The following is a 23,763-nucleotide window of genomic DNA, read 5'->3' as shown; positions in this document are numbered from 1 at the left end:
AGCTGGATTTTCTGGCATCTTCTCACGGTCATTGGAAACGGTCGTGGATAGACCTAGGGGTTCCTAGTTAGAGTGAAAAAATTCAATTTATAGAAAAATTATGGATTAAAATTTTGCTTTTTCATCACTTCTCCGACATCAGGAATAATTGTTTGAACATGCTCGCAATTTTTTTATTCGGTCGGAAAAATATTATTTTTCTTGAAAAAACTTTCATTTTTAATCACATGATCACCCCTAATTCTGGCTCGATGCCGCCATCATGCGACCGCGTGCTCCGTTTGTTTGTCAACAAAGCTGCAGCTGGATGGTGAGACGAAGTGAGAGGGGAAGAGATTTTGACATTTTTATGCCCGCATCTGGCCCGCCGCCTATTTCGTCGGTCACTGAGTCGCCGGTCGTTTCCAGTGACCGAGTCCAGCTAGGAACTGATCGCACAATAGCTCTATTGAACTTTTATTCTTTAAAGGCTAGTATGCAGATCGGAAGGAAAGGGGTCAAGAAACAGCTTTACGAACAGCAGAACAAAGGAGAGGGAGCGATTTCTTGAGGCTTTTCTTCACCCTCTCTGATTTGCTTGCGCTGCCGCTGCTGCCCATTTGATTTTTGCCTTCCTCACCTCACTGAGGCAAGGCTATAAAATCACTCGAAAAATCAACTTCTTGAATACGACTCCTAGATATACCTTCACGTATACCTATCGACTCAGAATCAAATTCTGAACAAATGTCTGTGGGGATGTGTGTAGGCATGATTTTTTTCCACACGATTATCTCAGAACTGGCTGAACCGATTTTGGCCGGATCCGCCTTATTCTGTTCGTTTTGGGGTCCCCTAAGACCCTATTAAATTTTATTCTTTTTAGTGAAGTACTTTTAAAGTTATGCCAAGAAAAAGTTTTTTTGTAGCTACAAAAAAGAGTGATTTTTGCATAACCTCAAAGGCCGGGTCTTTTTGCTTTTTTGACTTTTTGACCACGCGGGGGATTGGCAGCCACACCCGCTTCCTTGTGTATCGCCCGGTTGCCACATCGCTTAAGCAGTGTCTGCGTCTCTTCTGGAAAAAATCTGTATTAATTATGTTGCTGCATCATTTTGTATCGACAAAGATTTACACGAACTTTTTACTGAAATATATAACTCTTGAGACTTTTCACCTTTATTTTGAAGAGTTGGTAAAAAAAGAATTGAAAATTGCTGTTCAAGTAAAATCAATAATTTAAAAAAAAAAAACAAATGAAAAAATAAATAAAAAAAAACTCTTAAATTAATTTGTAAATACCACCTAAAATACAACATGAATGCGAGGAAGGCACCAACCACCTTAAGGTGGATTAAGTAACGTTTTTTCTTGACCGATTCCTTCCGAAGTGCGTATACCGCTTAAAAGGGAACACGATTGGCATTTAAGTTTCATTTGAATGTACATTAAAGTTAATTAAACAAATTACAAAAAAAATAATAATTAACCAAAACATGAAAACTAGCTGACATACCTATAATATTAAAATAATATTAAAGTAATTGTAATAAAGTAATATTAAAATTATAACTTTTCGATACAAGTGCTGAAAACTTTCACTTTTCCGCACCAATTTCAGTGCTTTTTGATTCTGTTATTTTTGGTACAGAAAAGTAGGCCGTTTCGTCGTTCGAGAATGGTAAGTGGCGGAAATGCAAACCCAGTTGCCAACAATCACGTATTCAAAAGTGTTTTTAGGAATTGCAAAAAGGGCGTAGGAACTTCTTTGGGTAACTGTACAAGTAGTTCTGAAAAAATCATCATTTTGTAACTTTGATTCATTGATTCTGGCAGTGACATTTTGGATTTTTTTTTTTTCGAAACTGCTCAACAATTAAGAAGCCTTGATATTTAACGCACAATATGTTTTTATTATTTCAGAATTTAATGGATTGCACTTCTAGCGATAAACTCAAATTTCATAAAGGCTTTCTCTCGATTAAATGTCGCAAACCAATCATTTTCCAACGGTACTATCTTCTATTTAGCTTTATTTTGCTGTTTGTTTAGCTTCCGCTTCAAATGCTCGCTCGCCACACGCCTCTCCAAGAATGTACAAAGGTCCGCCCGCCGCCGCGCAGTCGCCTTAGATCTTGCCGGGGAAGTTGCCGTCGGCGCGCTGCCCGTCCCACTTCTCGATCCACCCGTTCGGGCAAATGTCGGAGAAGACATTCTTAAAGTACTGGCACACGTCCGCGCCCTCGCCCTTGATCTTCTCGCACCGGTGGAAGTCCAGGTAGCTCTGGAAGCAGTACTTGGTCTGGTTCGAGTTCGGGAAGCGCGGGTCCCACGGGGCCGTCTTGACGCCGACCTCGGCCAGGGCTGCTACGTTCTCGGACATCGTCGTTTACGGTGCTGGAGGGGTGAGAGTTCGTTTTTGCTGGTTAGTGGAATCTTTGGACGGAGTGATCTTTGGGAGGGGGTTAGAGACGGGGTGCAACATTTGCCCAAAAGACGGGGGGGTCAAGGACCCTCAAATGCCCATGAGTTGATTAGAGGTGTTGCCGAATGAGATTTGATTTTGCTACAAATTTTGATGTTCGAATACGAGGGCAGGCATGAGAGGGTTGTCGTGAAACAATGAGGAGATTACCATTTTTCAAGAGACAGTTATCAACGGGGTGGGTCGACCAATTCGTTTGGGAATATGCAGTTTTAATACTATTATTATTTTTCATAATTTCGAAAGGGAACGAGGAGGGAAACAATAAGTGCAGTGGACTATTTGAGGAGTAACTTAAAAACGTGCAAGGGTAAACCTAAAAAATGTATTTATTTTAATTAGTAATGAATTTTGAGGAATTTTGTGTTTTGATTTTGAGTTGCAAATGCATTTTATTTTTTCATACGGGCAAGTCCAACCCTGCGTTTGACACTAGTTCACCTTTAGATGTTTTGCCTTGATGCAACCAAGGCGAATCATTGCCAAGGTGAAGTTGTTTTCATGGCAGGGCTGCAACAACTTTCGTAACAAGTTTTAAAAAAATGCAATGATATTTTTATCGAGATTCCAATGATTTCCTGATATTAGTTATTTGTTGAACTCAATGAATATGGGAACTGTTGAATGTTATTGAATTTTGTTAATATATTTTTTGATAATTTGAAGGTGTCAATTTCCACATTTTCCAGGATTGTAAATGTTAATCACCTTCTACAAAACAAACTTTGACTACTTTTCAAGGGTGCATAAACAATAAAAAGTATAATACTTTCCGAACACGTGCACAAAACATGACTAACATACCTTTTCTTACACATTTGAATTATCGCTCGCAAAAAAGTCGATAATTTTGAACAAAACAAAAAAGAAAACTTGCCAATTTGAATAATTTCTTTTTCGTTTGTTATAAAATTAAATAAATTTGTTTCTTTCGGCAGCCATTTTTGCTTGAATTTTATACTTTATTTTTGCACGTTACAGGACAACAACTTAAAACTTTCACTTTGCCAATTTGAAACTTTAAAAAATAATGACAAATCTCTCATTTGGAATGAAATTTAGGGGAGGGGGGAGCGCACTAATTTCGCACTACTTTAAAAAATGGCCACCACAGCGCGGTATTGCTACGTCGTCTTCGTCGCGTACTTCCTTCTCCTCTCGAGCCACCTTAGATCCGGCCGGGGAAGGAGCCCTCGGCGCGCTGGTCGTCCCACTTGGAGACCCACGCGTTCGGGCACAGGTCGGCGAAGCAGTTCTTAAAGTACTGGCACACGTTGGCGCCCTTGCCCTTCACCTTTTCGCAGCGGTGAAAGTCCAGATAGCTCTGGTAGCAGTACTTGGTTTGGTTCGTGTTCGGGAACCGCGGATCGAACGGGGCCGCCTTCAGGGGGAGCGCCGGGTTGGCCATACTGAGAGCTAGAGCTTTATGGGGCGGATTGACGATTTTGTTCAAATGTGGGAGGAGGACGAGACGGGAAAGAGAAATTGGACGCTTAGAAAAGATGGTAGAATTGGGACCGACGGGTGCTATTTTCCAAGGTTTGTCAAAATATTTTTTTTTTAGAATTGAACGATTTATGTTATACAATGGTTTCCTATCTTTTTAGGTACTTTTTTAAATTTAAATTAAGCTCAAAGAAGCACATTATTGAATCGTCCATTTAACGTGAAGACTTCCATAATTGTCATGATTTTTCGTTCAAAGATATAAATTTTGCGTCGCTTTCAATATTTTGACAAAATTTCTTCTACAAGTTGTTCAGAATACTGCCCTACACATGCTGATTCCTTTTGGTTACGATTATCCCATTCCTTTTAAAGTTATGGAAATCGTCATTAATCAATGATTGCCAACTAGGACGTCAATGACTGTGACACAAAATAATATAAATATTGAAGCACATTTGATTTAGATCAAAAATTCATTCAGTGGCTTTGAGAAGGCAACAACCGGCACATGCTGATTCTTTTTGGTGCTGAAATTCGTTGAATTGAATTTAAATAAGAATATTTTATAGTGATGATCAATTTTTTCGAAAATGATCAACTCACCTTAAGTTTCCATCAGATTAAAAAAGTAATCCATGCAACATTTGTTCGATAAAAATAGAAATTTCAGTTGGCGTTCAATCGATGGGAAGTATTGTAATTTGAGTGATATATATTTTATTCAAAAAAGTGTAAAACATGTTTTCACAAAACAATTTCAATTTTCTTTTTCAATTTAAATTTCGTTTAATATTTTCAAGTTTTATTTTGCTGATACGTAAACTCATTATTGTCCGTTTCAAAGGTACACGCCGCGCGGCATTTCAGAATATGCCATAGACATTGTTGCCAGCTATTTTTTGCACTTTTGGTGCAATATAAAACATACCTGGCAACCAAGCCGACCGATTCGAAGAAGAAGATCAACAAAAACAAAACGCGCAGTATGGAATTTGACCTAGGATTTGACAGCACGCATTTGCCGAAAGTGCGGCGCGTCGTTTCGAGGCTGGTTTGCCGCGTGTCTTTCTCGGGAATACGCGCAATATGTCGTTGCGTGTTAATACCGCGCAAAAATGGTCAGTTTCGGGCGCTAATAACATCGTGGGAAAAAATCTAGGAAAAAAATTCTAAAAATTTGGTACCTTCAGGATTTTTTTTCGACAGAAAGGTTTTTGAAGTTTTTTGGATTTTTGCAAACGCAGCACATCATTTTAGCTTTACACAACCATAAACTATGTTTTAAACAGTTTGTTTTGGCTTGATTGACTGATCAAAAGAGAATCTGAAAAGAGTCACGCTGGTGCTTTGACAATTGCAGTGCTGCAAGCTATTTTGACTGATGTGCATGCAGAGGTGCCAGTTTCAGTATTTTAAGATGTCCGTTCTCTAATAAGCTCCAGGCTCTCTATTATAGGTTATCGCTTACATTTTAAAGTTATCGCAGTTTACGTGAAAAAAAAATATTTTGTATAATTGTATTTTGTTCTCGTTTTCTTCATTTTCCTATTTTTTGCGATTTTGTAATCGAATATTCGAATAATCGAAAAAAAAACAATATTTTTAACAACTTATTTTCGATTGTCGTGCTTAATTATAACTCCTGAACCATTCTTAAGTGGTTTGAAATGTTTAAATCAAATATGGCAGCCAAAATGGTGGTGATGAATTATTGAAAAAAAATGCATTCGGTAATTTGTAAGGCAATCAACAATTAAAATTTGTCTAAAATGGGGTCGCAGAATTCAAATTTGATGTTAAAATCAAGAAAATGAAAAAAATACGAAAGAGAAATATTTTGTTCACGTTTCGATTATCCCAAGTCTCATACAAACCTTCGGATATTCAAGTCTGGACCGTATAAGTTTTTTTTAAGTTTATGGGTCTTTAAAAAAAACTAACTAATAATATTTTTGTGAATTTTGTTCTCTTCTAGAAAGTTTTTGGGCATGATAATCCAAGCAACTTTTTCGAAGAAACCAAAATCGGGTACTAAAGCCCTATGTCAATTTTTATGTACAACGGTAAAAACACGACTAAAAACCATTTCTGATCACTTTTTTTTTCATTTTAATGCAAAAAAAATTACAAGACAACATTTTTTCGATGGATCAACTATGGTCCCCTTGACACGAGCTGTCAAGTAGGAGCTTTTCTGTCAAGAAGGACCACGAGGTTAATTTTTCAAAATTGATTTAAAAATCCATTTTAAACTCTTCGTGGTCGTACAAAGGGTCATTGTACTCAGAAAAATAAGCTTTATCGCTGTAAACAATAATATCAGCAATCTAAGCTTCATTAAAGGACCCAATTTTATTTTTTCGCAATCTATACCTTAATCCAGAAGTTCTCAACATGGGGTACATGAAACCCTGAGTGTACCACGAGCGGTCTCAGAGGGTACCGGAAGGCAAATCCTGCAATGGCAGACATTTTAAAATGTTTGAGAAAAGAAAAACAAATCGAATTCTGAAATATTCTTATCATCAATTTTTGACAAAGTTGTTTGTTATGATCAGGGTTGCCTTGAAAACAATTTAGTTTTTCATTAAAAAATATTTTATTTTCTAATTCCTTCACATTTTTTAATTAGTTTTTATATATTCTATTATTTTTAACGATTTTCTTTGAATAAAAACAACTGTTTTCGAGTTTTAATGTTATGTTTTAAAATTTCTTCTATTATTTTTTGTTAAAAAATTGTAAATAGTGCCAGATTTCTTTTGGTAAATATTTCTTAATTTTCCTATTTTAAGTATTGTTTCTTCAACCTTTCACTGCTTTTTAAATATATATTTTTTTAAATCTATTTTACGAAATATGTTTTTTTTTCTAGAGGTTACTCAATTAGCTCTTTTTTATTTGTTGATATCTTGGAAAGGGTAGATTCTGATTTAAATATTTCATAAACAATAATGTAAAATTATCTCATATGTTTGCATAATATATGTATATTCAAAATTGTAAAATCTGAACTTTTACTACAAATTATCAAAAAATACAATTCATGCTCGTGTCTTGGCATGTACGCTACATTAACAATGAAAGAATAGATCAAAAAATTTATTTAAAAAATTGAAAAATTTCTCAGCTGTTAATTTTTTAGCGTGGACTCTTTAGCCCACCGGCAGTCACATACATGTACTTTGTGCACACTTTATAAAGACACTCATCAGAAACGGCAATACACGTGACTTCTGAAGGGTTAATTAAAAAATAATTGAAAACTGCTATTATATGTAACATGCACTTTTTCAAAATATAATAAGTACCTTTTAATGACAATTTTTATTCTTAAATCAGAAAAGATTTTGGAAATCTTTTAAAATGCATTTTTGACAGTTTCAAAAAATATTGTTTTCAAAATAAGGCCGTTGCAAATATTTTTCTAAGTTTATGTGAACTCGGTGATGGCTTGGTGAACCTCGTTGGATAAATGAACGACTTGTGCTGAATCCTCTTTTTGCAACTTTTTGCATAAACTACTATTATCAAACTATTGTTTATAAGTTTGCACTTTACCAACTTACTAACTTTACTTTTCAGAAGTTCAAATTTCTTATAAAATTAGTTTTTTTATAATTTTTATTTTTAAATGGTTTTTAATTATATTTCAATTTAAAAAGATAATTCATAGCAATGCAAAATAAGTCTTTTATAAAACTATTGGTAATAAGTTTGCACTTTAAGTCCAGTAAGTTTTAAAAAAATCACTAAGTCTATGCTATGAAAATTTATTAAAAAATGGAAAAAAACCTTTAAAATTATTGGTATTTTCAGAAGATGAAATTTCTTATTAAATTAGGTGTTTTTGTATAAAATCTTTCTTCAGAATCGATTTTAATAACAATTACATGAAAAATCTTTATGTTACGAATTTTTATCAAACTTTCGTCGTGTGAACTTGGTAAAAACAAGAATTGTAGATTATCAAATGAAACATTAAAAACATTCAGAGGCTTCAGAGGCAAAAGTTACTGCCATTTGATGGCAATAAAAATGCAAATTTTAAAATTGGAATATCTCGAAAAAGCGCGAGCCATTTGTTTTTGCTCTAGGTTTCATTGGAAAGAAGAAAACAATTTTAAGGGTATTTTTCTTTAAACTAGAGAAATGTTTTTTTAAATATGTCTAATTATTATGGAAAAAGGTATTGGACTACCTAACGGAAATTGAAAATTTTCCAACTATACGATTTTCTTTAAAATGTTTCTTGAAATATTTACAATTTTTTAAACATATTTATAGATTTTTTGTAAAGACAGTCCTCAAAATTTAATGCAGACAGAAACACACGCACTTTGAATTAAAAAATATATACAGAGTCGAATGGTTTGACAATGAAGAATTAGTGCAGTTCGCTCCTTGCACATATCGCAAGCGATTTATTTGTTGATGGCTAAAGCGACGAACCGCCCTAATTCTCCTTTCGACCTTTGGAGAAAAACAATTTTTGTTGGTTTATGTAATCGTTCAGACCCATTCAAGAATCTTTGAATTCAATTATCTATAAAACCCGGGAAAATAGCACCCAACCGCAGTTCAATCGAAACAAACATTTGCTCGTTTTTTTGGGTATCAATGACACTATATATTGATAGAAAAAGTTGTTCCATTTCCACTGCCTAGAGTTTAGTATTCGTAAACCAGTTTGTGTATGTGTGTGCAGAGCGCGTGGTACAAGAAAATGCATTTTTTGACCAGAAACACTTAACCTAGGAGACAATCTTACAAACTAAAAGAAATCGGGAGAGATAATTTAAGTAAGATACTATCGTGATGATAAACTCTCGTTGTTTGGATGCAACTAATTTTGTTGCAATTTTGATACATTTTTGCGTCACGATGCGCTCGCAAATCCAATCGATTGTAGTCTTAACTATTGGTTAAATTCTAGTCGCTAGAAAAGAAATAATAATACGCGATTAAACTTTCACACAACTTTTTTCTCCTCCTTTCTTCCGCTCTCGACCATACTGAAAAGTGCACCACGCTCTACTTGACAAGTGGTCGCGTTTTGGAATCGGCGTCACAGGATGCGTTCTTGTACTTTTTCACCTCCTGCAGGTACAGATTCCAGGCATCGTTGGGCGTGTCGGCGGTCGCGTCCTCGATCGGTTTGGGCTTTTTCACGATGCCCGTTTTGAGAATCTTGCCGCCGCGGCGGCGTCCGACGAGCGGGATCGGAACCGGCTCCTTGACCGTTTGCGTGAAGCTTGGCGCTGAGGTGGTGGGAGCGGCCGCAGCCATGTAGTATGGAAGCGCCGCCGGTTCTTCCGGGATGATTGCGCTGGAGGTGGTCGGTTGCATCATGGCTAGCGCCGTCGTTTGCTGTTGCATTTGTTTGAACATTTCCAAGAACGACCCGTCGTTGGCGAATCCCGTTGCGGGGTTGATTGCGGGGCCGGGCTTCGGTTTGGGGTACAGCTTGCCTTCGGCGGCCAGATGAGCTTGCAGCTTTTCCTGCATCTTTTTCTGAAACTCGATTCGCTCCTCTTCGGTCTGAATCTCCGGGACGAAGTCCGCTTTGGAGCTATTGCCGTTGTTGAACTGCTTCATGAAATCGTCCTTTTTCTGTTTCTCCACTGGTTTAAAGAGTTGGGAAAAGTCGATCTTATCCTTTCGCCGTTCGGTGTCATCCGAATCACTCTGTCTCGCTTGCTGTTTGGCCTTGGCCAGTGCGGCCTTCATGTCCGACAACTTGCGCAGATTCTGCAACTCCTGCTCAATCTCCACCGAAAGATCCCGCCTCGTGCGATCCCTGTCCTTTGAATGTTCTCCCCGTCCATGCGACCGCTCGCGAGATCTGTCTCGATGTTTACTCTCGCGCGACCTGCTACGTCTCCGCCGCTCACGACTCTTGCTTCTGTCTCTTCTGCTGCTGCCACCCCTAGAACTGTAATCACGCTCGTAACGGTCTCCACCGCGATACCGGTCGGTGCGTCGATCCGACCGATGCCGATCGTCGCGATCTCGATCACGGCTCCGATCCCGTCGATGGCGATGGTCATCCCGGTATCGGTCCCGGTAGGCATCGCCGTACCGACCTCCGCGCCGTTCTCGCACTTCAAGCTCGGAACGCAGCACGTCGTCGTCGTTGTCCAGCATGGTGCGGTGGTTGGGGGTTGGGCTGAAATAAACACGAACACTACACATAAGCATGGGGTCGGACTAGAAACTTTTCACGCGGGCAGTGTCGTTTTTACCATTTGAACGAACACAGTTGCAATTAAAGGGATTGAAAAGTGAGGTACACAAACGAGACGAGACACGGTAGATAGTTAGAAAGAGGAAAAAAAAAAGTTTCACTGATTGATCTGAAGAGAGCTGTATGTAGCTTTGGCAAACGCTAGTGTTTTATTTGTATTATTATTATTTTTGTGTAAGTCCAAGTTTAAATCTGTATTGTGCATTTTTAATTTTAAACTTTGCGTCATTTTGAGCATTTCCAGAATCGTTACAATTTTTTTTTGTGGTTTTTCCATGCAGGCCAGACTCTATTATCCGAAGTCTATAGAGCAATTACAGGTCAAATCAGGAATTTTTCTGGTACTTTTGTACCCGACCCTCCCCGATTTCAATGAAACTTTGTAGACATGTTATCCTAGGCCTATATAAGCCATTTTTGTGTATATGGAGCCAATAGTACTCGAACATAACTTTTGAGAAAGGCGTATGGTATTTAAATATTGTTGTATTTTGTAATTTAAAAATTACTGTATCTCGAAGCCGTTGCGTCGTATCAAAAAGTGGTCAAAGACAAACTTGTAGGAAATTGGACTGGCTTTCACACTGAAACAAAAATACACGCCACATCAATGAGATTTTTTGATTTTGAAGTCTAAAACTTAAATTTTTTAAATCTGTCAAAGGCAAACTTATGGGAAATTCGACGAGCTTTCCGGTAAAAATATTTACGAGACTGAAAAACCAAGTCTGTCATATAGAAATTGCCAAAAACCACAAAAAAACCCGTTTTTTCAACATATTTATTTTTAAAACCGCTGTATCTTCCCAAGGATTGGACATAGGACAATGGTCAATATGGAGACATGTATGTAAAATTGTCTAGAGAATCGATTCCCACTACTGGTTTTTAAAAAAATTGACGTTTAGACCACTTTTCAAAAAAACAGTTTTAGTAAATGATTTTTGTATTTTTTTAGCAGAGACATACCATCATTCATTTTTCGTCAGTCTTTTGGTAACATTTTAGGCTATTTGCTCAAAAAATTTGATTTGACCTTTAATTTTAAGTTTTAGACTTAAAAATCAAAAAATCTCATTGATGTGTATTTTTGTTTCAGTGTATTTTTTTCAGAAAGCCCGTCCAATTTCCTACAAGTTTGTCTTTAATCACTTTTTGATACGACGCAACGGCTTCGAGATACAGTAATTTTTAAATTGCAAAATACAAAAATATTTAAATACCTTACGCCCTCCTCAAATGTTATTTTCGAGTACTATTGGCTCCATATACACAAAAATGGCTTATATAGGCCTAGGATAATATGTCTACAAAGTTTCATTGACATCGGGGAGGGTCGGGTACAAAAGTACCAGAAAAATTCCTGATTTGAGCTGGAATTGCTCTATAGAAAATTTCACTTCGGATGATCGAATCACGAAAACATTTTTTTTCTAAATTTTGGTTGTGCTCAAATTTAACCTTTAAAAATGTAAAAAAAATTCTGTTGTGATTTTCTATTTGCTCAATAACAATTTTTGTTTAAGCCAAATTTTCAAAAATTCCAACACCCCAAACTAACGTAGAATTTTCCGAGGATTCCGAATATGTAAAAATTGAGAACAAATAGTATCGTCTTATTGGCCTACAGGGCAAAAATTAACGTTGTGAAATGTTTGTTATCGAAAAATCGTAAAACTATGAGAAAAACTGCGATTGGCCAAAAAGTTATTGCACACTTTGCACCAAATTCTCCACCCTTGCAAATAATATCTGGACACCAAATATTTGCACACTTGAAATCCTACCCTTCTCCCCCCCGCTCGCCTAGAGTGGTGCGTGTCTCGACTGAGCTTTGTTGCTTTCGACCACTTTAGAACAGTTTCAAACTAGGGTGTGTGTCTTGGATAGTTTTTTCTGCTGTAGTTTGAGGTGTGCACTTTGTTGGAGAGCTTTCCACAAGTTGCACGATTGTCTAAAAATCTCTGAAATCCGCAATACTACCGTAGGCTTATAGTCCATAAAATTACCCAACTTTTGACCTATGGGAGTATGGGTGTTGGATGCACGCAAAAAAAAGCGTTCCCGTAGCCATGAACAAAAAATCACGAATTTAGCAAACAAACGTGTTCATGGAAACGTGAACAAATTCATGAAATCATGGTACAAAAATCATGAAATCATGATATGCACTTCATAAAGTTATGAACTAGTTCACGACGCTGTGATCCGTGTTTAAAGACGATAAGTTGCGTTACTTTTTCAAAGTCGACCAGTAACGCTTGGAAACAAAACAGACAAGTTTTGACGTGCTGACCAGCTGATTGGTAGAATTGGCTTGTGTAATTTTCTTCAAAGAGATTATTGAAGAAGTTTGATTTACAAATAAATGTTATAGTTTTGTGAGTGGAGTTTCGACCGTTCGGCTACTTGGGGCGGGTGGTTCTGGTAAGTTTTGTGAGGGGTCATTACCCACAAGGACTCATGCATGTGTTTTTTTGGAGAGGAGGGAGAAAAGCAACACAGGGAGAGGGTGTTGGGTTGGGTTGGAGGGGTACTTCAAACATTTTAAGCATTTCGATAAATTCAAGTTCATTAGAAGTTTTTCAAGTAATTCAAGTAAGAACTTGAATTAAAGTAATTCAAGTTATTCAAGTTATTCAAGAAATCCAAGAAATTCAAGAATTCAAAAAATTCAAGAAATTAAAGAAATTCAAGAAATTCAAGAAATTCAAGAAATTCAAGAAATTCAAGAAATTCAAGAAATTCAAGAAATTCAAGAAATTCAAGAAATTCAAGAAATTCAAGAAATTCAAGAAATTCAAGAAATTCAAGAAATTCAAGAAATTCAAGAAATTCAAGAAATTCAAAAAAAATCCAGAAATTCAAGAAATTCAAGAAATTCAAGAAATTCAAGAAATTCAAGAAATTCAAGAAATTCAAGAAATTCAAAAAATTCAAGAAATTCAAGAAATTCAAGAAATTTAAGAAATTCAAGAAATTCAAGAAATTCAAGAAATTCAAGAAATTCAAGAAATTCAAGAAATTCAAGAAATTCAAGAAATTCAAGAAATTCAAGAAATTTAAGAAATTCAAGAATTTCAAGAAATTTAAGAAATTCAAGAAATTCAAGAAATTCAAGAAATTCAAGAAATTCAAGAAATTCAAGAAATTTAAAAAATTCGGGAAATTCAAGAAATTCAAGAAATTCAAGAAATTCAAGAAATTCAAGAAATTCAAGAAATTCAAGAAATTCAAGAAATTCAAGAAATTCAAGAAATTCAAGAAATTCAAGAAATTCAAGAAATTCAAGAAATTCAAGAAATTCAAGAAATTCAAGAAATTTAAGAAATTCAAGAAATTCAAGAAATTCAAGAAATTCAAGAAATTCAAGAAATTCAAAAAAAATCCAGAAATTCAAGAAATTCAAGAAATTCAAGAAATTCAAGAAATTCAAGAAATTCAAAAAATTCAAGAAATTCAAGAAATTCAAGAAATTCAAGAAATTCAAGAAATTCAAGAAATTCAAGAAATTCAAGAAATTTAAGAAATTCAAGAAATTCAAGAAATTTAAGAAATTCAAGAAATTCAAGAAATTCAAGAAATTCAAGAAATTCAAGAAATTTAAAAAATTCAAGAAATTCAAGAAATTCAAGAAATTCAAGAAATTCAAGAAATTCAAGAAATTCAAGAAATTCAAGAAATTCAAGAAATTCAAGAAATTCAAGAAATTCAAGAAATTCAAGAAATTCAAGAAATTCAAGAAATTCAAGAAATTCAAGAAATTCAAGAAATTCAAGAAATTCAAGAAATTCAAGAAATTCAAGAAATTCAAGAAATTCAAGAAATTCAAGAAATTCAAGAAATTTAATAAATTCAAGAAATTCAAGAAATTCAAGAAATTCAAGAAATTCAAGAAATTTAAGAAATTCAAGAAATTCAAGAAATTCAAGAAATTCAAGAAATTCAAGATATTCAATAAATTCAAAAAATTCAAGAAATTCAAGAAATTCAAGAAATTCAAGAAATTCAAGAAATTCAAGAAATTCAAGAAATTCAAGAAATTCAAGAAATTCAAGAAATTCATGAAATTCAAGAAATTCAAGAAATTCAAGAAATTCAAGAAATTCAAGAAATTCAAGAAATTCAAGAAATTCAAGAAATTCAAGAAATTCAAGAAAATCGAGAAATTCAAGAAATTAAGCATAAGCATAAGCATAAGCATAAGCATAGGTGCCCACCCGCAGTTGCTACTCCGTTATTGACCAGGACCTCCAGAAGTTACATCCACGAGCCGTGGAAGATGAGTGGGTGCTATCTTTCCTCGCTTCGCAACTTCTCAAAGGCCCCTATCATGCTGATCAATACCGGCGCCGGCCACGACCAGTGGTAGAGTCACGGGGAAGTGGATGGGAATGTTAGTCCGATACTTGAGTGATAGAGACCGCCCAATCGACTGCTTCTCCGACAAAGTATCACATGAGTTTTGAGGGGGTTAGTAGATGGGTATAAGGTCAGGATTCACGAGTGGCAGTGATGTGACCATGAGCATTTTGTTTATCAGTTGAAAATTTTAAATCTTAGGCAGCCGGCTGCGGAAAGATAAATAATTGATTATTTAAAAAAGTTGTTTAATCGAACGCGTGCCAACCGAGCAGTAGTGCTATGGGCTGGACTTGTCAGTATATTTTTACTGTTTGAACAATTTAGATAACGCGAGCAAATTTCAAAAATAGTAAATAAAAGACGCTTTACTTTGAATAAAATCGATAGTTTGATGAGTTAATACAGGTCATTACGTAACCAATTGTAATGAAATTAAAAAAATAACTTAAACGAACTAAACCGGCGGCGTGCCTTCCAATCAACGATGATAAAAGAAGGACTTATGAAAAATAAAATATCAAATAAAAGGCTCCGACAGACACGTTGCAGAGTAACCACGAGGTCCCACTGCTCACAATCAAATCAAAAATTGCAAAAACGCGAGTTAATGGTCTATCCTAAATGTCAGCGTGTTTTTCGATAAACGATTCTATAGAAATTAGTTTTTCACCGTGAAAATTTAACACATTATTTGAATTGTGTGCACAGACTAACGAAACGACAGCAAAATGATCAAGAACGCGTATTATTAGTTTTTAATGATGACCCTATAACGATTATTTTCAGTGAGATTTTGGATTTGGAATTATCGACCGATTCTGGAGATTTTACGCGGGTGAACATATTGGGCTGAAAAAAGAACAAAGAAAAACTCATTCACACTATCATACACACATAAACTAATTTACATTTTTAGACTTCAACATTATAGTGAGAAAGATTGTTAAATTAGACTTGTAATTATTTTTGAAAGGCATCAATATAATGAAAACAGCCTGTACTGCAAAAATAAGAAATAACAAAGTACCCTAAATTGGGTAGAATTTCGTGCCAAGGAGAAAATTCACTCGCGAAAAATAAAATTCTCACTCGCAAATGGTTTTTACTCTCACACTCATGGTTCATTCTTCAACACACAAACACACACACACACATGCTTGACATGTCATCAAGGAACGAACTCATCGGGGTATTGAAGACTGGAGACTGCTCCGCCGCCGCAGCATCGAAATCAGGTGCAACCCGACCACACCGCCCAACGACTGCAGCACCGCACAAATCCGTTTGTCGTCGGCCTTACTGCTCCGTGTATTCAACATCCGACCCGATGCTCCCTCCGTTCGAATGTAGTCCCTACAGCATACAGCAGTCAATCGCCGCCTACACAACCCGGTGCACCGCGGCCTTTCCAGTGCCTCCAAAACACCGACGGTTCCGTGGAGCACGAATCCTTTGCCCAGCATGCAGCGGAAGGGAATGAAAAAAAAAAACACTGACAGCAAATCTCTCCCACCGCTGGCGCTGTAGTGGGTGCTGCACCACACCACCCCCAAACCACGGTGACACCACAAACAGCAGCAGCAAATACACAGGCACATCACATCAATTATCGCAGTAGGCTGATGTTTCTTAATACCCACACACATTTACAATTCGCGACTATCAACCTATCATCACTCTCTCCCACCTCAAAGCATACACAAGCACAGTGCACACCTCTGGTGTCTGAGAGCTGAACACTAATACCACTGTATCGGTTGGTCATCTTCACACCAAAGAGAGTACCACACGCACGCTTCCCTCTCTCAATTCTGTGAGAAGAAAAAAAAAACATCGCAGAAATAGGCAACTCCGCAAAACTAAATCACAGAAAAACCACATAAAAACCGGAATATTTGAGAAAACTCCACTTTCCCCGGATAGCTTATCACTTATTCTGCCGATTGCACTTATTTTCAGTTCACGAAAACGACAAATTCAGCAAAAATTTCTTCAAATTATACGCGACGAAAGAAAACACGACCGAAGCCAATATGGCTGCTCCTCTCTCCCTCAAATCGAGAAATTCAAGAAATTCAAGAAAATTTAAGAAATTCAAGAAATTCAAGAAATTTTTGAAAAAATAAAAAAATTCAAGAAGTTCAAAAAATTCAAGTCTAAAAATAAGTTTAATTCAGATACAATTGTATTTTTGTATTTTTGTATTTTTGTAATTTTTGTATTTTTGTATTTTTTTATTTTTTTATTTTTTTATTTTTGTATATTTGTATTTTTGTATTTTTGTATTTTTGTATTTTTGTATTTTTGTATTTTTGTATTTTTGTATTTTTGTATTTTTGTATTTTTGTATTTTTGTATTTTTGTATTTTTGTATTTTTGTATTTTTGTATTTTTGTATTTTTGTATTTTTGTATTTTTGTATTTTTGTATTTTTGTATTTTTGTATTTTTGTATTTTTGTATTTTTGTATTTTTGTATTTTTGTATTTTTGTATTTTTGTATTTTTGTATTTTTGTATTTTTGTATTTTTGTATTTTTGTACTTTTTAATTTAGCAACTTCTACGTGACTTTGGGCCATGGTTCGTTGACATTACATTAAATGGTCGTAATTTTTAATTTGATGAATTTTGATATGTCACATGTCATGGTTCCTTGCGAATTCCGAAGTGTCCCCAAGTGGCCACCGGTTACCGGTAACCCGTTCCGAAGTGGCCAGGTTGGGCCAGAGGACGTTGGCATCACTTGTAATGGTCATAGTTTTTAATTTGATGAATTTTGATATGTCACATGACATGGTTCCTTGCAAATTCCGAAATGTCCCCAAGTGGCCACCGGTTACCGGTGACCCGTTCCGGAGTGGCCAGGTTGGGCCAGAGGACGTTGGCATCACTTGTAATGGTCATAGTTTTTAATTTGATGAATTTTGATATGTCACATGACATGGTTCCTTGCAAATTCCGAAATGTCCCCAAGTGGCCACCGGTTACCGGTGACCCGTTCCGGAGTGGCCAGGTTGGGCCAGAGGACGTTGGCATCACTTGTAATGGTCATAGTTTTTAATTTGATGAAATTTGATATGTCACATGACTTGGTTCCTTGCAAATTCCGAAGTGTCCCCAAGTGGCCACCGGTTACCGGTGACCCGTTCCGGAGTGGCCAGGTTGGGCCAGAGGACGTTGGCATCACTTGTAATGGTCATAGTTTTTAATTTGATGAATTTTGATATGTCACATGACATGGTTCCTTGCAAATTCCGAAATGTCCCCAAGTGGCCACCGATTACCGGTGACCCGTTCCGGAGTGGCCAGGTTGGGCCAGAGGACGTTGGCATCACTTGTAATGGTCATAGTTTTTAATTTGATGAATTTTGATATGTCACATGACATGGTTCCTTGCAAATTCCGAAGTGTCCCCAAGTGGCCACCGGTTACCGGTGACCCGTTCCGGAGTGGCCAGGTTGGGCCAGAGGACGTTGGCATCACTTGTAATGGTCATAGTTTTTAATTTGATGAATTTTGATATGTCACATGACATGATTCCTTGCAAATTCCGAAGTGTCCCCAAGTGGCCACCGGTTACCGGTGACCCGTTCCGGAGTGGCCAGGTTGGGCCAGAGGACGTTGGCATCACTTGTAATGGTCATAGTTTTTAATTTGATGAATTTTGATATGTCACATGACATGGTTCCTTGCAAATTCCGAAGTATCCCCAAGTGGCCACCGGTTACCGGTGACCCGTTCCGGAGTGGCCAGGTTGGGCCAGAGGACGTTGGCATCACTTGTAATGGTCATAGTTTTTAATTTGATGAAATTTGATATGTCACATGACTTGGTTCCTTGCAAATTCCGAAGTGTCCCCAAGTGGCCACCGGTTACCGATGACCCGTTCCGGAGTGGCCAGGTTGGGCCAGAGGACGTTGGCATCACTTGTAATCAGTGTTGCAAATGAGTGATAGAAATGCTATCAATAGATTATCTCTGCACCAAAAATATCCGAGAGTATAGCGGCCGTCACTATAGCTTGTGAGATCTCTTCTTGTGTCTTGTGATTCCCAGCGATGTCATTCTCTCTCTATCACTCCTCCCCTTTTCCTCGACTATTCGCTCTCACCACTGAGTCTCTCAATCTCTCCAAAAACTGCAATGAGAGAACGCGAGATGGCGATTAGGAGCCGACCACGCATGACGTCCCGTTAAACTGCGTTTGCGAAATTGGTTTTGTGGCGGCTTTTGTGGTTAAACGCTGTTGCGGTAGGATGATCGTGGAAGCGGGAATGAGAGAGAAAAGGAAAATGTCAATCGCGAGTGGGTAAACACGAAAACGTGTTCGGCTATGTTCGGCGCTGAGAGTTTCAATGAAGAGAGAAGAGCAGTTGTATTTGAGGCGTGATTATTCAGGCGGGATAATTGTAGTTGCTGAGAGCTGATATTTTGATATTTTAACAACCCTGCTTGTAATGGTCATAGTTTTTAATTTGATGAAATTTGATATGTCACATGACATGGTTCCTTGCAAATTACGAAGTGTCCCCAAGTGGCCACCGATTACCGGTGACCCGTTCCGGAGTGGCCAGGTTGTGCCAGAGGACGTTGGCATCACTTGTAATGGTCATAGTTTTTAATTTGATGAATTTTGATATGTCACATGACATGATTCCTTGCAAATTCCGAAGTGTCCCCAAGTGGCCACCGGTTACCGGTGACCCGTTCCGGAGTGGCCAGGTTGGGCCAGAGGACGTTGGCATCACTTGTAATGGTCATAGTTTTTAATTTGATGAATTTTGATATGTCACATGACTTGGTTCCTTGCAAATTCCGAAGTGTCCCCAAGTGGCCACCGGTTACCGGTGACCCGTTCCGGAGTGGCCAGGTTGGGCCAGAGGACGTTGGCATCACTTGTAATGGTCATAGTTTTAATTTGATGAATTTTGATATGTCACATGACATGGTTCCTTGCAAATTCCGAAATGTCCCCAAGTGGCCACCGATTACCGGTGACCCGTTCCGGAGTGGCCAGGTTGGGCCAGAGGACGTTGGCATCACTTGTAATGGTCATAGTTTTTAATTTGATGAATTTTGATATGTCACATGACATGGTTCCTTGCAAATTCCGAAGTGTCCCCAATTGGCCACCGGTTACCGGTGACCCGTTCCGGAGTGGCCAGGTTGGACCAGGATCCGTCGGCATTACTCCAATCGAGAAATTAAAAAGAGAGATGTGAGCCGGTAACATGGAGTGAAACTTTCGCAGCTGTCATGGTAAACTTCACAGCAGCTTGACAGAAAGTTTAACTCCATGTTGCACTTTTAATTTCTCGATAAAGCAGGTTCTTAGTATCTTTCATCTGCGGCCAAAAAATCCAAAATCGGTTAAATTATCTAATTTTGGTATGCGAATAACTGATTGCAGATAAATATATCCGTACCCGGGCCAAAATTAAATAGTTCATCACATAATAATTGAATGATACCCTGCAACTGTCACTTTTCCGTATAAGGATTTCTGAACGTTCTTCGCCTCTGTTTCAAAGCTGTGGCAACGCCCACAAAATTCCCCCGAAGAAAAAATTCATGCTTTTTGTTCGCATGAGCGTGAACAAATGTATGATTTGTTTCCCATTACCATGAACGAAGTTTATGAATACGAGATCAGGAAAAACGTAACCAGACCTGGCGTTACGGTTTTTCGTGAACAAACGTTCATGGAAATCGGTTGCAATCATGCATTTGTTCACGGTGCAAAATCTTATCATAAAATTTGCTTTGTTTCCTATTTTCATGGTACGTTGTTCACGTTTACGCGAACGGACTTTTTTGCGTGTGCTGTTGCAAAAAGGTTTAAAAAATCCATATTTAACAGTAATTTGCAAAAACTATGAGAAAAAGTCAAACCCACCCTGGAAGTTTATCCAAATTCCCTTTGTCGTAGAGGGCTTAGATTTGGCATGAGTTCATCTCATGTATAGACAAACAAACGCGGGTAGTTTTTCCAAATCAGAGCAATTCGATACGACCTCTAGAACAAACCGAGCAAAATCTAGTTAAAAGATTCAAAAATAAGACATCGGGAAAAAATCGTTATTCGGTTATCCGAAGTGAAATTTATCCGAGGCCTTCGGATAATCGAATCCGGACTGTATTTTAAAATTTAAGAAATACAAACATTCATAAATTCAAAAAATATGCAAATTCAAGAATTTTACAATGCAGAAATTCCTAAGGGGTAACATACATGTAAAAAATCACAAAATTTCATATTACAGAAAATTTATTGAATCCACTAAAAGATGATTTTCAATCGCTCCTAAAAGTTTTATGAAGATATTTCATGATTAAACTGAGTAAGAGAACGATTTAAGCCCAAAATTTTGCCATGCGCAAAGCAGACTGTCAAACTTTCTTATAGTTTTCCTCAAAACACCGAGTTGATTTACGGGTGCCACGATATCTCGAGATGGGATGGACCAAATTGGCTGAAATTTAAGATGAAGACTCTCAAGACATATCCCGTGTGCATGACGAAGCCCCATTTTCAGATTTTGCTTTTAAAAAAAATACAAAAAAATCAAAAACTGTCGATTTTTATATGAAAAAAAATTAAAATATTTTTATCATTAAAAAAACTTTTTGAAAATCGGCCTTCGTCATGCACACGGGACTGGTTTAACGAGTCTTCACCAACATTTTGAGCCTTTTTGGTCAAAGCAGTGTTCAGATATCGTGGCACCCGTTTTTTGAAACTGCTAACTTAAAATAGCTATATCTCGGCAATGATACAACCAAAATCCTCAAATTTGTTTTGTTGATATTTGAAAATGTATATTTTAATACCCTGAAAATAGATTTAAAAAAAGTTTAAATGTCTGCTAATATCAACCTCTGAAATTTTTGCCGATTTACATGTATGTAACCCCTTAATTGAAAAACTCTAAAATTGAAAACTTAAAAATCTGGAAATAAAAAAAAACAAATTTTAAAACAATTTGAAATTAGAGAATATAATTATAAAAAAAAATAAAAATCTAAGATTTCAAAATTCAAAAATTAAAAAAAAGTCTTGAAGTCAGCAATTCAAAATTTTATAATTGCAGATTTTTAGAAGATTTCAAACAAAAAAATTGCAGTTTGACAAATTTGAATACAGTTCGCACTTTATTTTCCGAAGTCTTAGCCAGAAGTTCACTCCGGATAATTGAATCACGAAATTTTCATGCTCCAAATTTATCTTATTTTATGTAATCTAAGATGGCGACGAAAATGGCGACATTTATTTTTTATAATTTTTTGAAGGTTCTCAACTTTTGAGTTTTTAAATTTTGTGAATTTAAGAATTTAGGAAATGAAAAACTTAAGAATTCGAAAATGCACATTTTTGAATGTTTAAAATTTTTAAATGTTAAAAAATTAAATGCCTAAAATTCTTATTTTTAAATTTCAGAATTTTTGAATTTTCAAATTTGAAGTCTTTTGAACAATTTTGAATATTTTTTTTGATCAATTATATTATTTTATGCTGAAAACAGCATATTGAAAATAACATTTTCGTTTCCTGTCCATAATCTGATAGTGGACCCGGGTCCACTATTATTTTTATATCAAACAAGGTAAACCCGACAAACTTCGTGATTTCTTTCTTTTCGTTTCTTGACGTTTTTAGCTTGCTTGCTTATTTCAGCCTCCTGTGATCAAAATTTGATTTTACGTAACTTTTCCGATTTTTCGATTTTTTTCCAAATTGATTGCTCGCTTGCAATGATTTCGAAAATTGCAAAAAAACAAAACATCCCAGTGAAGATTAGCAGCCCGAACATTAAAGTCGATTCAAACAAAACAATGTAAACTGGCCGAACACGAATTGTAAACGAGCAGCCTATTTTGGTCATGTATGTTGATGATTACACTAGGAAAAGGACAGAATCTGACGAACGCTTAGTTTTCGCAAAATATTCACCTGATTAAATAGTTTAAGATCAATCAGTGAAACCAAAAACGAAAGTAAAAAGAGATAGAAAGTGAAATGGAAAGAACCCCGAAAGACCACTTTCGCCCAAATTAAAAGGCAGGCAGCCAGTTTGTGTAGTATGGTTAAAAAAATAGAAAATAATTCTAAGGTAAAGGTACATTACTCTGAGTGGGATCGTTTCTACGCCCGGGGTCAATCCTCCAAAAATTCCGAACTCCGGCAGCGCCTTCTCAGATGCTTCTGTTGACTGATGATGATGAGGACTCTGCTTCTGCTTCTGTGTCCCAGCAGGCTCTGCTACTCTCTGCTCTCCCTCTTCAAGTGTTTGTGAGACGTCCTGGAAAAGTTTGCACTTCAACGTGAATTTTTCTTCGAATTTCGCGAAACTTACGCAGAATATAATTACTTTTGCTTGACTTTTATTTTTGCATCACAAGATATTTTTTGACATTTTTCATATTTGGGTAAAGATGTGAACAGGCGCACACATTTGGTGCGCACAACTCCCTTCCTCAATTTCGCTGGAACCAACAACACACTGAAACGCAGGTTTGGGGGGAGGAACATTTTTGAACCTAGAGAGAGAAACTGTTCCTGGAACAAAGCCGGCTGGAACGTGACGTAGGGAAAAATTCCGAATGGAAAAGAGGTGACATTTTGCTCAACACCACAAGCTTCGATTTGTGGTTATCAATTTCAGAACGCCTCGATAGACGACTTGCGTGACCGAGAGGAGAAAATCGCTTACATAACAAAAATGTCCATGGCAAAAAGAGAGAAAATTCTCGCACCCCCTTCAAGTCTGGGACTACCGGAAGAGGGTTCCTCCAAAAAGGTTACGTAATTCCATTCCCAACCACCATCCAAGTAGGCGATTTCTTCCGGGACAACCTAGCAACCACTCCCGGAGGAACAGATTTTTTTCTTGTTCTCTTCGCCATCTTCACACAATGGAAAAGGGGAGCTGGCCTCAACCCTTGAAAGTTCACCATGAGTCGAAAAATGCATTTTCTTCCGTAGCCGCCGGCACACACTACCAATACAATACAACCCGGAAGTCCGCGGGGATCGCTTCTTCCGGCCGAGAATGGCAAAATTACCTGATTCCTGGGGGGCACAAGTCACAAGAGGAAAAATTTGCACGGACACCACACTTTGCTGCGCTCGTTACGACTGCTGCTGATGTAAAGATGGCGGATTGCTGCGATCTTCTCTTTTCGAGACAGCTGTCAAAAACTTCGTCTGTTCACACGGAAATCCAGAACTAGACGGTAC

At 37.0% G+C, this 23,763-nt stretch overlaps 3 protein-coding genes across 4 annotated transcripts; all 3 read right to left on the bottom strand.

Moving 5' to 3' along the window:
• Positions 1-1,978: 1,978 nt before the first annotated feature.
• On the bottom strand, positions 1,979-23,730 carry LOC120412385 (cytochrome c oxidase subunit 6B1-like). 2 transcript variants are annotated; one of them, XM_039572821.2, is made up of 2 exons: positions 23,589-23,730; positions 1,979-2,376 (listed from the first exon to the last, which is right to left on the bottom strand). In XM_039572821.2, exon 2 carries the CDS (start codon positions 2,360-2,362, stop codon positions 2,108-2,110), a length of 255 nt encoding a protein of 84 aa, XP_039428755.1. In that variant the 5' UTR covers positions 2,363-2,376; positions 23,589-23,730; the 3' UTR covers positions 1,979-2,107. The 2 variants fall into 2 exon arrangements, with proteins under 2 accessions (XP_039428755.1, XP_039428756.1); XM_039572822.2 differs by lacking the exon at positions 23,589-23,730 and adding an exon at positions 3,269-3,409.
• LOC120412384 (cytochrome c oxidase subunit 6B1-like) lies at positions 3,390-23,731 on the bottom strand. Its single transcript, XM_039572820.2, has 2 exons — positions 23,589-23,731; positions 3,390-3,886 (listed from the first exon to the last, which is right to left on the bottom strand). The coding sequence occupies exon 2, from the start codon at positions 3,870-3,872 to the stop codon at positions 3,633-3,635; it is 240 nt and encodes a 79-aa protein (XP_039428754.1). The 5' UTR covers positions 3,873-3,886; positions 23,589-23,731; the 3' UTR covers positions 3,390-3,632.
• Positions 7,718-23,553, bottom strand: LOC128092254 (RNA-binding protein 25). Its single transcript, XM_039572819.2, has 2 exons — positions 22,652-23,553; positions 7,718-10,082 (listed from the first exon to the last, which is right to left on the bottom strand). The coding sequence occupies exon 2, from the start codon at positions 10,058-10,060 to the stop codon at positions 8,948-8,950; it is 1,113 nt and encodes a 370-aa protein (XP_039428753.1). The 5' UTR covers positions 10,061-10,082; positions 22,652-23,553; the 3' UTR covers positions 7,718-8,947.
• Positions 23,732-23,763: the final 32 nt, after the last annotated feature.

This window comes from Culex pipiens, chromosome 3, assembly GCF_016801865.2.
Source record: "Culex pipiens pallens isolate TS chromosome 3, TS_CPP_V2, whole genome shotgun sequence".
Classification (NCBI taxonomy): Eukaryota; Metazoa; Arthropoda; class Insecta; order Diptera; family Culicidae; genus Culex; species Culex pipiens.
This window is presented reverse-complemented; position numbering and strand designations above follow the sequence as displayed.